General features: G+C 46.6%; 1 protein-coding gene across 2 annotated transcripts in view; it reads left to right on the top strand.

The window, feature by feature from the left end:
• CLTC (clathrin heavy chain) overlaps positions 1 to 17,815 on the top strand; it is an 853,725-nt gene that overhangs the window by 550,672 nt on the left and 285,238 nt on the right. For both annotated transcript variants that reach the window (XM_085649401.1, XM_085649400.1), the window contains exons 21-22: positions 5,260 to 5,452; positions 14,757 to 14,914. In XM_085649401.1, the coding sequence (XP_085505527.1) occupies positions 5,260 to 5,452; positions 14,757 to 14,914 (351 nt within the window). The remainder of the gene's footprint in view (positions 1 to 5,259; positions 5,453 to 14,756; positions 14,915 to 17,815) is intronic.

Consider the following 17,815-nt stretch of genomic DNA (forward strand, 5'->3'; position numbering starts at 1 on the left):
GACCTGGTTGACCCTCCAGCTAGCCCTACCTGTACCCAAGGCTACACCAATTTCCTATCAAACCCTGACAACGGTTTGGGATCCAAAGCGGACTTTGAATCTCAGATACTATCTTGTTACGCCAGATAACTACGACGGAGCCTATGATCTGGGAAGATTCTTCGCAAGTGCCCCATCCTTGATGCCTGCACTACAATAGGTTCAAGGCTTTCTCTTTTGCATCTGATTTAGATGCTATCCAAATTCTTCAAAATGTTCTGCATGATGAGGGTGATAAGCAGGTGGAAAATTGCTTACTCATCACACTGACCATGGTCTGTATTTAAACCTACAAAACGCTAGTGGCCTTACTACATCTTCCTGAGACACAGTTGGACTCTCAACTGGGGCCTCCTCCTGAGAAGAGGGCCTCTTTTGCATTGCTAGCACGCAGAGCTTCAGAAGTGTTGTACCTGCAGTTTCCCACTGTAGAATCTAAAGCCAATTTGAGGAAGCTCTAGCAGCCTGAGCCTTTGATCTTGAAGCCCTTATGGCAGACTTGCACAAGCCACGCCCAACACCATCAGTGGTCCTGCATCTGATATCCCAGACTTTCTGACACCACACCCGAAGGAAAGCCAGATGGTTCAGGCTTCCACCAGCAGAGTCAGCCCTAATGTATTGCCCACTTTCCCGCCTGACATGGAATCTTGGTGCATTGATTCATTTGATTAAAAAGATTTTAAACACCTGTTTGGCTATGGGATCTCTACAGTGCTGTTTGTTTGCTGAGGTGCTGCACACTTGCCTTCTGGACTTTATCCACCAAGATCTTGCCCTTCATTTCTGACGAATTCAGTAAGGCGTTCGTACTGAACAGTTTGTGATGGACCAGACGCAGTCAAGTAAATTATGTGGGCTGGTTTTGAAAACGCACTGTTGGGCGTGCAGTATGCAGCAGTGTTGTGATGCGGCTTTGTCTTTGGATGCAACGGATATATTTTCTATGGATGTGCATGCATCCCTTTTGGATCTGCTGTTTAATTGCCCCAGGCTTTTTGGAAAAGAGACTGATTTGGCGTTTGAGTACTTCAAAGACAACAGCCGTGCTATGGTCTGCTCCTTTCTTGCTTGACAGTTATAACAATATGAAATTTCATGGGATACTCTTTTAGCATCTCACCTATCTCATAAGCCAATCTTCGCTGTCTGTGCACCAGCCTGTAAAGCCATTTGGCAGCTCCAGATATATTGCAGGTGCGGCAAGTCCAGAAATCCTCCTCCTTTACCCCCTGCCACAACTCAAATCAAGCTGCTATGTTTCCCCTCCCATGGTCATGTGCAGCCTTTGGGGGAAAGATGCCCAGCTAGCGTGCAAATACCTTAGACCAGTGGGTGCTGCAGGTTTTTCATATGATTATGCCTTTGTCTACTCTCTCATGTTTCTCCTGTTTTTGTACACATTTTGCTAAATCATGCCTCCATCCTTTCCCAGAAAGTTCAGAACCTGTTCTTCAAGGGGGCTGTAAAGATTTTTCTGAGGTGGGAAAGGGCAATGGGGATATTCCTGGTAAGTTTTAGTGCCTAAAAAAAGACATAGGTCTCAGAACGATAGTAGATCTTTGGCTCTTGAACACTGTCATGCAGAAGAACAAGTTTGAGATGTTGACTTTGACCCAGATCCTCTCTATCTTGAATCTCGGGGACCTAGATGGTGTCTGTGTGCCTATAGAACATGCACCTTCATGTATGGATCCCAGGGGCCTGTATGGGGTCTGTGGGCTTGTAAGACAGGTACCTTCATGTACCAGCTCTCTATTCCCACAGGCTATTCTCTACTTTGTTGTGAGGTCACAACACTTTGGAAGCAGTCTGTTGAGGTAGGCGGGGGCCTGTGTATGTGTTAGCTACATACAATTTCTGAAGCCTTGGTCTCATGACCTCCTGCATCGTTACTTCCCCGTACCCATTGGCACATGCAAGCTGCACAGTGGAACCTCTGCTTTCAGTGGGCGTTGCTTCTGGGACCCTCAGTTGTGGGTGAAAGACACCGACCTGACTTGTGACGAGCTGTTCTACCTTCCCCACCCAGCGCTTACAGTTGTGATGGATGCATAGTCTTTGGACTGGGGTGGTCACCTAGAAGAATTAGAAATCGGGGTCTTTTTTTTTATCCAAAGATGCAGTGGCACTACATTAACCTTCTAGAATGAAGTGCAATGCAACTGGCCCTGCAGGTATTTCTCCCATGTATAAAGGGAAACTTGTCCAAATTCTGATCTACATAATGACCTCTTTGTGGTGCTCTAAAAAGCAGCACATTGTGGGGTCACAAGTGATGTGCCAGAGAGCACAGAGGTTGTAGCCCAACATTCAGGGGGTCTCCGACAGCCAGTCGTTTGGTCAGCCCCCTCAGTTCCATGACAGACTGGCTCAGCAGATGTAATCTGGTGGACTGAAATGGCGTCTGCATTTGGAAATTGTTCAAAGTATCTTCACCTAATAGATCTTTTTGCTTCCTCCAAGAACGTGCAATGTTGCCCCTTCTATGGGCTGCAGTTTCCACTGCAAAAGTTCCTACGAGAGTCATTCTGTCTGCAGTAGGATTGCAGTCTTTTATGCCTTTCCACTGCTGCTGCTTCTTTTCAGAGTTCTGAAGATGATCAGGAGGTACCATGCTCAACTCATCTTGATAGCCTTGTATTGGGCCGAAATAGTGATATTCTGAGACCTCATCTGGATCATTTGCCCTCCTCTGCTTATCTGATTTGGAAGGTACTGCTGTCTGAGCAACAGGGTTTGTGCACCCAATTCTGCACAATCTCGCAAACAGAGTGGTGTGCCCACAGAACTGATTGAAGTTATCCTGGTGGGTCATTACCCATCTACTAAATCTATTTATTCTTGCAGCAGGATGAAGTTTGTGGTCCGGTGCAAGGGCCGTTGGGTCAAACGCACTGCAAGCCAACTTATATGATGTGCTAATGTTCGTTTTTATCACTACCCCATCAGGCTTTGTTTTGAGCACTATTAAAGGTCCATTTGTAAGCCCTTTTAGCATATCTTCGTGCCTGACCACACCTTATTTAAGTCACCTGTTAGTTCTTTTAAAGGTCACACATATCTTTCCTTCTGCTTCCTTTATCATGCTGCAGTGGGACCTTAATTGGTACACCGATTCATGACGTTTAAGCCAATGCAAAGCTATTCCAGGAGGCTGCTGATCATTCAGTGTTTTTCTGTTAGTGATCACTTCTTTATTCATTGTTACTGAGTTGCAGGTGCTGTCAGTACATTCCCTATATTCCACCTTTTTCTCAGATAAATTGGTGCTTCAAACTCTGAAATATTTCTACCAAAAGAGAGGTCACCCTTCCCCGTGAGATAATCCATCACACTTCCTACTTCTTTCTCTCCGCCACATCCCTCTAAGGATGCAAAGAGGCTTCATTGGTTTGATGCAAAGCAAGCCCTTAGTTTTGATATAGATTGTTCACCTGGTACTCCTATTCCGAACAGCTTTTTGTTGGTTATGCCAGTGCTAAGGAAGGACAAGATGTTGAGAAAATAACCGTATCCAGATGGATCTTCCTGTGTATAAAAATGTTAATCCCTGGCTGAGAGTCTCCTCAGGGCCTTCTGGCTCATATCATCATTGCCAAGGGCTTTAGTACAAACCTTAATCAGCTACTGTGTTATCAACTCGAGGATCTGCAGGAAAGGTAATTTTGTCTGCTTTGTTCTGCAGAACTTCGTGGTGTAAAGTCCACTGCTCAGACTCTCCAATTTTTTGGGGAGCTACTGCTCTTGCATCTACTCACACTTTAAAAGAATCTGCTTGTAGAATTATCTATTAGTAGAACAAGTTACTTATTTTGGTAATACTTTTTCTGATGGATACTCTGTTATCAGATCCCTTACCACCCAACCTGCTTCCTGCTTTGTAGGGTGAACTTTTAGGATTCTAATAAGGTCTTAAGTTAGAATCTGCACACTGATCACATTTGTAATCTGTCATTCGCGATCTGTATTTGAGGACATGGAAGAGTTCCAAATGGAAACCTAATATCAATTTGCAGAGGTGTTGCTTTTATACAGCTCTATACTATCACTTCAGGAGGCCATCCAACCTTGGCATCTGACTGTGACGCCTACCAGTGCATGTTAACAATTACTAAAAAAGGTTAAAGGTTAAAGGTTATGGATCCAGTCTGGCCCCTGGGGAAATTCACAGGATGGGAAATTTGCATTTTGATTGATTATACACCAGAAAAAAGCATTACCAAAGATAAGTTATTTATTAATATTCTGCATTTGTCACTAATCACAAATGTCATTGGATTCTGCTTTAATTGTAATCCCATAATTGCTTTCGGTCTCATAATTTGACCCTACTACAATTGAAAACCTAAAGATAACTTTATTGACTAAATTCCTGTAGCCTGCAATCAGGCTACACATTGTACAATTTGCTCATGCTTTCCAATAAAGATTGAATGCAGAAAGCATTTACTTGAAATATGGCTTGGATATATTTTTGGATATCTAAACTTGTCCAAAAAGGAAGGTGCGTCAAACGTACAAAAGGTGATGGGAGGAATGCTTGCAATTTGTCTAACCACTGTCAATCACTTGGAGTGGCATTCCAACCTAGTCTTTATTTGCTGACATGCCACCTCAGTTTGCACCCACTCGCATGCAAATGAGTCTCGGACCTGCTCCATTAGGAACCGTCCAGTCCGAACTGCCAAGCCAGGCCCTCCCTAAACCTGAATACAAGCCCCCAAGACCATTTTCCTCCTGATTGGGTGTAGCTTGTTGCCATTGTCACGAGGGCCACAGGTGTGCCAAGATATGGGTCCAGTGCTCATATACCACTAGAACTGATCTACACCTGACTGACAAGCCCTAACGGGGCGAAACCGGTTTTGGGTTGCTTGTTTTCCAGTTCAGTAAAGACATGGCCTTGTAGTTCGAGCTGAACTGTTTCTAAAGTAGCAGCGTCTCTTCTGATTTCCATATGGCCAAACTTAGGTGGCCTGGTGGGCAAAAGATTGATTGGTTGGAATGTTACCCTGGTGATTGCTAGTGGTTAGACAAATTGCAAGCATTCCTCCCATCGCCTTTTGTGTTTGAAAAGAAAGGTGTTCTACAGTACTTGAAAATAATTTGTAATGTGCAGAATTTGAATGTTACTTAAATAGTACAATATCTTTTCACCGTTCCTTTTCTATAACTGAAGTGAAAATGTTAATTTACCACTTTACTACGAATTTTCAGGTACTTATTGAGCACATTGGAAATTTGGATCGAGCATACGAATTTGCAGAGCGCTGCAATGAACCTGCTGTATGGAGTCAGTTGGCCAAAGCGCAGCTTCAGAAGGGTATGGTGAAAGAAGCAATCGACTCATACATTAAAGCAGATGACCCTTCATCCTACATGGAAGTGGTTCAGGCTGCCAATACCAGTGGTACGTCTTTTCGTGTTTTGCTCGCTGTTCTGTCTTCAAACTGTACAGCCTGGTGCACAGTTTTGTAATCTACAAACCCTGTATTTAGGTGCTGGAGACTGTGGCATTTCCAAGGCAGACCGTAGTAATGTGAAAATCTGCCTGGAAATTAATAACTTTTATTCAGTTTCACTTCTCACAGCTATGCATGTTCATTTTTAGGTCGAGCATTCACGACCTCTTGTATATACTTTAGTATATACTTATAAGTGTATGTACTTTGTGGGCTCTGGAGATCAGCCCTAGACTTGTCTGCTTAGGGACTTTTTTTTCTGTTCAACTGCCTCTATTTATCTGTCTTGATAGAAAACGACCAGCAGAGGTCAGTAAAATACCAGAATCACTTTAGCATTCTTTAGATTCCAGTCCATAGAAATTGTATTCCACAAGCACCCGTAGACAATAATATTTTTTACATATCTTGTATTTTCAGTGATATGACCACCGAAGGCCCTCAATTTATATTAAAAACACAGCTTTGGACTATACCATTTCCCTCTGAAAGGCAATATTTCTCTCCATGTGTTCCCATACCTGGTGTGTCACGCAGTTTGGTGCTTATTTGCCCTCCATGTTAAAGAACAGTAGATGTTTCAACACCCAGGCTAATGTGCTACATAACGTAATACATATAGGGTCCCAAAGGTGAGACTGATTGCGTTGTAAATGCTTGTTAATGTTGTATGTTACTTTGGATTTTGGTTGTTGACCATCCAAATGATAGCCCCATCTGTTTAAGTTTTAGTAGCAGTTTTAAGAACATGCAGACTTAAATTTTTGGAACTATGAATGATAGACTATGGATACAGATCAGTACTCACTGATACTTGGTTCTTCTGAACAGTTCTCCATTCAGTTTACTCATGTTGAATTGTCCATTGGCAGCAGGTTCTATCCATTTTACAGTACTCCAAATGGACCTCTGGCAGTGTGCGAGTGGAATCTCATTATATCCATATAAGCACCTCCTGTGGCATTAGGTCATTTTTTCTGCATGCCATATGCTAGAAATGAAAAGTCTTCTTACTTTAAAACATATCTGCTGGTCCAGCAAGCTCCCCTCTGCAGATAATTAACCCCTCCACTGCCTGCATCCTCCTTCTTCCTGTACCCAACTTGAAATGAGTGAATATCTGCTCTTACAGCACAGTGGCAATGGTAGTGAGAGGAAGGATTGTTCCTATTCCGAACTTGCGGAAGTTCTGTTTTCAGGTTGAGAAGTGTACTCTAGCAATCTGGGCACTGTCATAGGAGGTAATAGATTTTGTCCTGGCTGCCTATTCAAGTAAGCAGTACAGTTCTATAGATAAGAATGAACCTTGAGATACTTAAATGTACTTTCTTCCTTGGTAGGGAATGACTTGAAGTAAATATTGTGTCTCTGCTGGATAGCTTTGCTTTTCACACATCACTACAACCCATACAAGGCTCTATGAATGGCTCACATTCCTTGGTACTGATACTTGTATGAAATATACCTCTAAATATGATTGCAAAGAAAAGTAGCTTATTCTTTACTATTACTATATGCATACTCAGAGTAACTGCAATGTTATGCGGCACAAATGAACGTTTATATTGGGGAGCAGACTCCTAATTCTGATTGAGTGCAACATCATGGTATTTCATAATGAAAAGAAAACGTTTGTTCGAGGCATATGAGCTGCAGATTGTACACTTAGCATAGATCGCCATCTGGTGTTGGGCCCGGATGTTTGCAGTTTGTTTTTCTTCTTGGACAGTCTTTGGAAGTCACGAGTTTGGTGACTCCTCCTTCGGTCCGTACTGCGCATGGGCTTCGGCTCCATCCTCAGATTGTTTTTTTCCGCCATCGGACTCGGATGTAACACTTCGTGCTCCGGCTTCGAACTTCTACGGTTCCAGCCTCGACGGAAAATCCTCGTATCTTCGAGTTTCTTCATCATCATCTTCATCTCTCGAAGCGGCACTTTTCTCCATCCCGTACATCGGCACCGGCCTTCGGGCCCTCCTCGACTCCGGTCCCGGCCGATGGAAAGGACTCCGTTCAAAAAGTGCCCAAAATGTGGGTCTAAATTTCCCCACACCGACCTCCATCAGGTGTGTAATCTTTGCCTCTCTCCAGAACACGAGGCCAGAGACTGCCCCGCCTGTAAGTCTTTTCGATCGAAGAAAACCATCCGGGATCGAAAAGCTCGACGCACCATGGCGCACTCATCGTCTGCAGCTCCACCGGACATCTTCGGAGACGGTGCCGAAGCTTCGGGGCAAACACACACCGAGCAGGAAGAAGACGTCGTCAGCGCTTCCGAAGCCGACGACTCCGACGTGGAGGACATCACACCGGCGCAGCGGGCCGTGAGTACTGTGCCCCCTCCCACCCCCGCGCCCAAAACCAAAGAGACTCAGGTTACTCCCTCGCCTGCCGGCCTGGGCAAAACCAAGACCAAAGCTTCGATCACCCCACCTTCGGGCTCGGTGTCGAAGCATCCAAAGTCTCACGGCAGCTCGGGATCGAGCCAGCCGACGCCCGGTGCCGAAAAACAGCATCCGGCACCGAAGAAAGCAATATCCAGCTCGACTCCGAAGCCACCGGTGCCGAAGCCTGGACTCTCGGTGCCGACCAAACAAACATAAATCTGTCGGCACCGACGCTCCGACTCCGAAAACTCCTTCGACGCCGAAAAAACAGGAGGCCCCAAAAAAGCATGGCGCACACAAACCATCGAAGTCCTCGGCTCCGAAATCACCGGTGCCGACGGACGATTCGACGCCACTGGCTCTGTTTACACCAGACCCTCTACAAAAGACTCTGTCCAAAGATCCAAAGACTGGACTATTGACTTTAATTATCAAGAAAAGACGCCTTGATACTCCGGCTCCTCCTCCACCACCCAAAAGGAAGGACTCTGCTACTTCTCCCCTCAGAGTGCCCTCCCCACTACCGCCTCCCCTACCTCCTCCACCACCTCCACCCCCTCCCAGGTCTCCGCCACCTCCACCTCACTACGATCCGGCCCCATCCCCAGATCCGGATGATGGGGACCCGGACAATTACCCGGCGGACGTCCCAATGGATCCCACTCCACCAGGGACCCCAGACCCATGGGAGGATTACAATAACCCTGATATACCCAATGTACCTCAGGACGACCTATACCCATCCAGGCCGTCTCCTCCAGAGGACTCCTTAGGGTTTCATCATTTAGTGCAGAGAGCAGCACACTACCATGGGGTGGACATGCACAGTGAACCAGTGGAAGAAGACTTCCTACTGGACACATTTGACATACAAGACAAATCCACTTCTATTTTACCCATGCTTAAGGGTGTCACCAAGCACGCTACAGAGGTGTTCAAAGACCCTGTCAGGGCCAGAGTACTGAACCCTAGAATAGAGAAGAAGTACAAAGCGGCACCCACAGACCCTGCATACATTAAGGGCCCTGCTCCCCTAGATTCCCTAGTTGTCTCCACAGCTAGAAAGCGGGCTAACTCCCAATCCTCAGGAGAAGCCCCACCGCCAGACAAGGAATCTAAACTTCTGGACGCGTCTGGTAAACGCACCGCCTCCCAAGCTGCAAATATATGGCGCATTGCAAACACACAAGCACTGCTTGCGCGATATGACAGAGCACACTATGACGAACTAGAGGCTCTTATGCAGCACCTTCCAGAAAAACACAAGCGCAAGGCTCATGACCTGATACAAGAGGGTAAACTAATTACAAACACCTCCATTAAGTGTGCCCTCGATGCAGCCGACACTGCTTCTAGAGCCATAAATACAAGTGTCCTGCTTCGTCGCCATGCCTGGCTCAGGATCTCAGGGTTCAAGCCTGAAGTCCAGGCGTCCATACTCAATCACCCCTTTGACCAGCAAACTCTCTTTGGGCCAAAGGTAGACGAAGCGCTGGAAAAGATGAAAAAGGACACAGACACAGCAAAGTCTATGGGGGCACTCCAAACACAAGCCTCTAAACGTTCCTTTCGACGCTCGTCCTTTCGTGGCACAGGCAGAGGCTCCTCCACCGATAACGCCTCTACCTCCTACAAGTCCCCTCCTCAAAATACCTTTTCAAAGGGCAATCAAAGGGGTGGTTACAGAGGCAACAACAATAAGGGCAGGGGCAAAACCAACAACACCCGTTCTGCCACCCCACCCGCACAATGACTCCCCTCCGCTCCCCCCAGACCATCCCACTCCGGTCGGGGGCAGACTACAAGACTTTATCCACACATGGGAGTCCATAACATCGGACAAATGGGTGACCCAAATCATTCGGTCAGGGTACTGTCTCGAACTAACATCTACCCCACCCAATATCCCACCAAGGCACCGTCCAATGTCTCAAGAACATTCCACACTGCTCAAACAAGAGGTACTCTCACTCCTCCAAAAACACGCTATAGAGCAGGTCCCCGTCAATCAACAAAATCTAGGGGTCTACTCCCTATATTTCTTAATACCAAAGAAAGACGGGACCCTCAGACCCATTCTCGACCTCCGGCCTCTAAATGCCTACATACATTCAGACCATTTTCACATGGTCACCCTACAACAAGTCCTCCCACTCCTCTGCCAGGGAGACTTTCTCACAACCTTGGACCTGAAAGACGCATACTTTCACATTCCAATACACCCCTCTCACAGGAAATACCTCAGGTTCGTGGTGGACGGGCAACATTACCAATTCACGGTTCTCCCCTTCGGGGTCACCACCGCACCACGGGTGTTTACCAAATGCCTAGCAGTAGTAGCAGCACACCTCAGACGTCAACATATTCACGTCTTCCCTTACCTAGACGACTGGCTGATAAAAGCCGCGTCCTACCACCAATGTGTGCAACATACAAACAGCACCATCCAACTGCTCCACCAGCTAGGCTTCACGGTGAACTACCAAAAGTCCCACCTCATACCATCTCACCCAAAGCAATATCTCGGGGCCACTATAGACACCTCCAAGGGTATTGCCTATCCAAACTCAGCGAGAATCACAAGCATTCAAGCCTTACGCAAAACATTCCTTCCTCAACACTCTCTTCCAGCAAGAGTGTTTATGAAGCTCATAGGAATGATGGCGTCTTGCATCTTCATAGTGCCCCATGCAAGACTCCACATGCGTCCACTTCAAGAGTGCCTAGCACAACAGTGGAACCAGGCCCAGGGTCAGCTGACGGATCTGGTGTTGGTGGACGGCCGCACACATCACTCTCTGCAGTGGTGGAACACCACAAACCTTTCCAAAGGGCGGCCGTTCCTGGACCCGGTTCCTCAGGTGATTCTAACAGCGGACGCATCGCTCTCCGGCTGGGGAGCGCACCTCCTACACCTCACCATGCAAGGTCTATGGACGCCACAGCAAAAATCGCTCCACATCAACCATCTGGAGCTCTTGGCGATCTTTCTAGCCCTAAAATCTTTCCAAAAACAGATTTCGGGCAAAGCAGTCTTCATTCTCACAGACAACATGACTGCGATGTATTATATACAAAAACAGGGGGGGACACACTCTCCCCAGCTCTCCCGCTTAGCCCAGAGCATATGGAGATGGGCAATTCCCCAAAACATCTTTCTCCTGGCACAGCACGTTCCAGGCGTACAAAACACCATGGCAGATCTGCTCAGCAGACAAACGCAACAACTACACGAATGGGAACTGCATCCACAAGTTCTTCACCCATTCTTCCAACAGTGGGGGCATCCTCAGATAGACCTCTTCGCCACCCACGAAAACAAAAAATGCCCAAGCTTCGCCGCCAGATACCCACACCCATTGTCCAAGGGCAATGCGATATGGATGAACTGGTCAGGCAGATTTGCATACGCCTTTCCACCTCTCCCACTAATTCCATTAGTGGTCAGGAAGCTACAACAGCACTCCCTCACACTCATTCTGGTAGCTCCCACGTGGGCCAGGCAGCCGTGGTACACCACGCTACTACAACTATCAGTGGTGCCACATCAAAAACTGCACCTATCCCCATGCCTCCTAACCCAGAACCATGGAGAAATCAGGCACCCGGACCCAGCTCAGCTCAACCTGGCGATCTGGCTCCTGAGATCTTAGAATTCGGATACCTTAACCTTCCCCCTGATTGCATGAACATCATCATGGAAGCCAGACGTCCTACCACTAGAGCACGCTATGCCGCAAAGTGGAAAAGATTTGTAATTTACTGCCGTAATAATACAATCAACCCTCTAGATGCATCCATACAGCACATCATATGCTATCTGCTCCATCTTCACAGGTGTAACCTGGCATATTCATCCATACGCCTACACCTAGCAGCGATCGCTGCTTATCTACAAAACAGACAGCATTTATCACTCTTCAGAGTGCCCGCTATTAAAGCCTTCATGGAAGGCCTTAAACGAGTAATTCCTCCCAGGGCACCACCTTCCCCTGTATGGAATCTAAATTTAGTTCTCACACGACTAATGGGTCCGCCCTTCGAACCAATGCACAAATGCGAGCTACAGTTTCTCACCTGGAAAACAGCTTTCCTTGTAGCTATCACTTCCCTTAGAAGGGTTGGTGAAATACAAGCGTTCACCATACAGGAACCCTACATACAAATGCATCACAGCAAGGTCATACTTCGCACAAATCCGAAGTTTCTGCCCAAAGTCATTTCCCCCTTCCATCTCAATCAATCAGTGGAATTACCTGTCTTCTTTTCGCAACCCCAATCTGTTGCGGAAAGGGCCTTACACACACTTGATGTGAAAAGGGCGTTGCTATACTACATACAAAGAACGCAACCCTTCAGGAAGACTAAACAATTGTTCGTTTCCTTCTCTCCACCACATAAAGGCAACCCCATTTCTAAATCAGGGATAGCTAGGTGGATTGTAAAATGCATACAGATTTGCTACCAAAAGGCGAAAAGAACATTATCTGTTCCGCCTAAAGCCCATTCTACAAGAAAGTTAGGGGCTTCTATGGCCTTTCTAGGGAATATACCCTTAGATGACATCTGCAAAGCAGCCACATGGTCTACACCGCACACCTTCACAAAACATTACTGTGTAGATGTGCATTCCAAGCAGCAAGCTAGAGTGGGCCAGGCTGTACTAAAGACACTATTTCAAACCACTGCAACGGATACCGGTGGTCGCCGCTAGGGTTGGGTACTGCTATATAATCTATGCTAAGTGTACAATCTGCAGCTCATATGCCTCGAACGGAATATGCTACTTACCAGTATGCATCTGTTCTTGGCATGTAGAGCTGCAGAGTTGTACACGCCCACCCGCCTCCCCGGCTACCTGTATCCGTTCCAGTACATCTTATTTAGATACTACACACATGGGTTTCTCACTGTGATTACCAAGCTCCATCATTTCCCTGTTGGCGAAAAACAATCTGAGGATGGAGCCGAAGCCCATGCGCAGTACGGACCGAAGGAGGAGTCACCAAACTCGTGACTTCCAAAGACTGTCCAAGAAGAAAAACAAACTGCAAACATCCGGGCCCAACACCAGATGGCGATCTATGCTAAGTGTACAACTCTGCAGCTCTACATGCCAAGAACAGATGCATACTGGTAAGTAGCATATTCCTTTTGGTGTAATGGCTGTGATCAGACATTTAAAGAACACACAAAACTGTTGCCGTTGCTTACCATGCATTAACTCTTCATCTAATCTTTTGGACTGTGGGATAGGGTAGAACATCTTAAATCTAAATCTGTGGAGTTACCAAGATAAAGTTAGGCTGTTGAATTATTACGTATACCCAACCAATTTTACTATATGTTAGAAGACTACTTTTTATCACAATCACTTAAGCTCTGGACAATACTGGTGTAAACTTAATAGGTATGTTGTGTAGACAATTCAGTGGCAATTTATATCAGTACTCATTTGTTTTGCAGCATCCGTGTTGCCTGGATTCACCTACCGTGCATTATTCTGTCATCTAGCGTTTGGGTCCAGAGTTCTCTAGTATCCTAGTAGTCCTCCTCCTTGCTCTCTCTTTTTCTTTTTAATCTTTTGTTTCGGCATCGACGATACCACCCTTTGACATCTTATCCAGCCTCTCCTGATGTCATAAAGCCCTCCCTGGAAGCTCCCATGCGTGGTTGCGATCTTCAGATTTGTTTTTCCTCCATTTGGTCTGGAAGCATAGCTCGAGGCTCTCCAATCTGCAAATATAAGAAGTTTGAACGAAGTTTCATCAACAAAACATTGAAGTCCACTGAAAATACATTCATAAGAAGTTTAATTTGATAATATAGTCAAGACCATGTCAGAGAATGCCTGGACAGGGGGCGCTCCGTTCTACCTGATATGGAGAAGAGACCTTTGCAACTCTGTCTTAAGTGCCACCACAAATTTGACCAGATGGACAACCAGCAGGTGTGTAACTTTTGTCTCCCGCTTGACCACAAGAACAATGATTGCGAGGTCAGTGCAGATTTCAAGCTGAAGAGGATGAGCACAAGGAACAAACTGAGGCAGTCAACACTATGCCATGTAGGGCTAGAAGCAGACTTCATCACTTAATGACTTGGGTTTGTCGTGCGACAACGAGGATAACATTGCAGAAGGGGCAGAAGGAGAAGGCTCAGATGTCGAGATGTGAATAGTCAATGTCTAGAGAGAACATCGCAAGTGGAAAGATAAGAGAACCCAGTTAAAACCGAGAAAACATTCAGGGCGTAGAGGCTAAAATACCAGACTAAAAAACAGTGAGAGCTACCTCGGAGCTGCAAAAATCTTAGAAAAATACCTCTGGTCCTACAGCAAGGACACTGCAGGCGGCTGAACACCAGAAAATACGAAATTGAAAGATGATCGAAGTCGAGATGTTTCAATGACCATAAAAGACAAGTCGGGAGATGCACAGCATTTGAATCCAGAAAAGAGTCGTGCTGCAAAATGAAATAGTTTCTTAGCTGTAGGAGTAGTTTTGCAGCTTGAAGAATGTCCTGGATTCACAGACGACCTGCCCACCTCCCCTAAAAGATGGGAGGGCAAGAAAAAAAAATCTGAAAACGATGACCACGCGCAGGAGCTTCCGAGGAGGGCATAGGACATCAGGAGAGACTGGATAGGATTCCAAATGGTGGGATCATCACACCTTCCCCTCCCCAGCCCCCCAAGAAAAGGACTACTAGGATACTGGAGGATTCTGGACACAGCCAAGAGATAGCTTAATGCACAGCCTGTGGATGCAGAAACGTTTTCCAGCTGCAAAAATGCTCCTACAGGTAAGAAACTGTTTTTCAGTAGTCTGCCAAACTCATTCTATCAATATCTTTTCCCCTTTAGGAAACTGGGAAGAGTTGGTGAAATACCTGCAGATGGCACGGAAAAAGGCCAGAGAATCATATGTAGAAACTGAATTAATCTTTGCTCTTGCAAAGACGAACCGGCTTGCAGAGCTGGAAGAGTTTATCAATGGCCCCAACAATGCCCACATTCAACAAGTGAGTATAAATTACACGTTAACTAAGCCTCTAGAAAGCAATATGTTCGAGGCATATGAGCTGCAGATCACACACTTAGGATAAGATCGCCATCTGGTGTTGGGCTCGGATGATTGCAGGTTGTTGTTGTCTTCGGAAGAAGCCTTTTGGTCATGAGATAGGTGACTCCTCCTCTGGACAACAGTGCGCATGGGCATCCACTCCATCCTCAGATTGTTTTTTTCCGCCATTGGGTTCGGATGAACTTTTCCACTCCGGCTGAAAACTTCTGAAATTTCCAGCTTTCGAAGCGAAAATCCTTTACAACTCGGCGTCGAAATCCAATCGGACCGGTTCCGGATACGGCTCATGGAAAGGACACCTTTTAAAAAATGCCCCCAATGTAGAGCAAAGTTCCCCCACAGTGACCACCACGAGGTCTGCAACCTGTGCCTCTCGCCGGAACATAACGAATCCAGCTGTCCAGCCTGCGCCGCATTCCGATCCAAGAAAACCATCCGGGACCGAAGAGCGCGACGCCATATCATGGCCAGACCAGCCCCAGAACCAGAGGACATCTTCGCCCAGGATGTCCCGGAAGAAGATTCCGAAAACCTCCAAATCGTATCCGACCTCATCACTCTGGGGCAACGAGTGAGTACCAGTGCCCCTACCCTAACCCCCCCCCCCCAAAAAAGGCATTGGTCAAGACTCCACCAGCTGGCCCCAGTCGCGACCAAAAATAGTCTTCAGAAGCCCCGCCCTCGGGCTCGGCTCTGAAGAAATATAAGCCTACAGGTGGCTCGTGCTCGAGCAAACCACATGTTATTGTGCCCACAATACCTTCGGCACCGAAGACTCAACACCTCTCGGCACCGAAGCCGGCTTCGAAACCATCGAGACCGAAATCTCCACCGGCACCGAAATGTGCTTCAGCACCGAAATCATCATCGGCACAGAAATCATCATCGGCACCGAAACCATCATCGGTACCGAAAAAACTGTCTAAAGTCCAAACAGACTCTACCGATCATCCAAAACATAGATCGGAACCGAAAAAGTCGGCACCAAAGCCACTTTCGGACAATGAAGAACTTTTTCGCCCTGATCCCACGCAAAAAAGGATTTATATCAATCCAAAAAACGGACATATCACCGCTGTGCCATACAAGAAAAGGAAGCTGGACACAACACCTCCTCCAGCTCTCATAAAGAAGAAGGACTTCGCCACCTCACCCATTCGTCCTTCCTCTCCTACACCACCCCCCCTGCCCCCATCTCCTTCTCCTCTACCATCTCCTTCACATACACCACCTCCACAGGATGATGATGATGATGACTTAAGGGGAGGGGGTGATCCGGATGACCTTAATGATCCTAATGATCCTTTCACACTCCCGGATACGGCACCCGTAGATGACTGGGCTTACCCTTTACCTGATATTCCTGATCCCACTACATACCCCTCCAAACCCTCCCCTCCAGATGACCACCTAGGGTTTGGGCAGCTGATAAACAGGGCGGCACTTTTCCATGGCGTCACCATGCACTCAGATACACCTGAAGAAGACTTTCTTCTAGACACGTTCGAACAGTCTCAAAAATCAGTGCAGATCTTGCCCATGATTAAGGAAGTCATAAAACACGCCACATAGGTTTTTAAAGACCCTGTCCGAGCTAGGGTTCTTAACCCCCGAATTGAAAAAAAATATAGACCTGCCCCACAAGATCCCGCGTACATTAAAGCACAGCTCCCTCTAGACTCTTTAGTAGTTTTAAACGCAAGAAAGTGGGTTAACTCCCAAACAACAGGAGACACACCGCCCCCAGACAAAGAGTCCAAGCTATTAGAGGCCTCGAGCAAAAGAGTTGCAGCACAAGCTGCTAACCATTGGCGTATTGCCAACACACAAGCCCTATTAGCCCGATATGATAGGGCTCATTATGATCAGTTAGAAGATCTTTTACAACACCTGCCAGATCAGTACAAATCCCAGGCCAATGACCTCATCCAAGAGGGAAAACTCATATCTAACGCAGCAATCAAATGTGCACTAGACGCCGCGGACACTGCTTCTAGGGCGGTCAACACAAGCATACTACTTAGACGCCATGCATGGCTACGTATTTCAGGCTTTAAGCCAGAAGTACAAATAACAATACTTGGTCAACCATTCAACCAAGACCAACTATTTGGGCCCGCAGTAGATACTGCACTTGAGAAGATGAAAAAAGATAATGAGACTGCTAAATCAATGGGATCATTACAGTCTCCACAACCGCGAGGCTCCTTTCGACGCTCCTTCTATAGAGGAGCCTCCAAAAATGTTGGGACAGACACCTCTTCCACTTTCAAAACCTCTGCACAAACATCCCCTAACAGAGGATATTTTAGAGGAGGATATAGGGGAAACCACACCAAGGGCCGAGGTCGGGGCAATACCAACACCCGCACCTCTCCAGCCACTAAACAGTGACTTGCCTCCACTCCCCCCAGACCATTCCACTCCGGTCGGGGGAAGACTCCAACAGTTCCTACCTGTCTGGAATTCCATTACAACAGACAAGTGGGTAAGACAAAATTATCCAGTTTGGTTACTGCCTCGAACTCACAAACACCCCCCCACACATACCACCCAAACACCGTCCAATGTCACCACACCATCTTACACTCCTCAAACAGGAAATTAGGTCCTTGCTTCAAAAACACGCAATAGAACCAGTTCCACTCCAACATCAGGGTACAGGAGTATATTCTCTATACTTCCTAATTCCTAAAAAGGACGAGACCTTAAGACCCATACTCTACCTCAGACTACTAAATCAGTACATACACTCAGATCACTTCCATATGATCACTCTCCAACAAGTCCTCCCACTACTTCAACAAGACGACTTCCTTGCCACATTGGACCTCAAGGA

This window comes from Triturus cristatus, chromosome 3_2, assembly GCF_964204655.1.
Source record: "Triturus cristatus chromosome 3_2, aTriCri1.1, whole genome shotgun sequence".
NCBI lineage: Eukaryota > Metazoa > Chordata > Amphibia > Caudata > Salamandridae > Triturus > Triturus cristatus.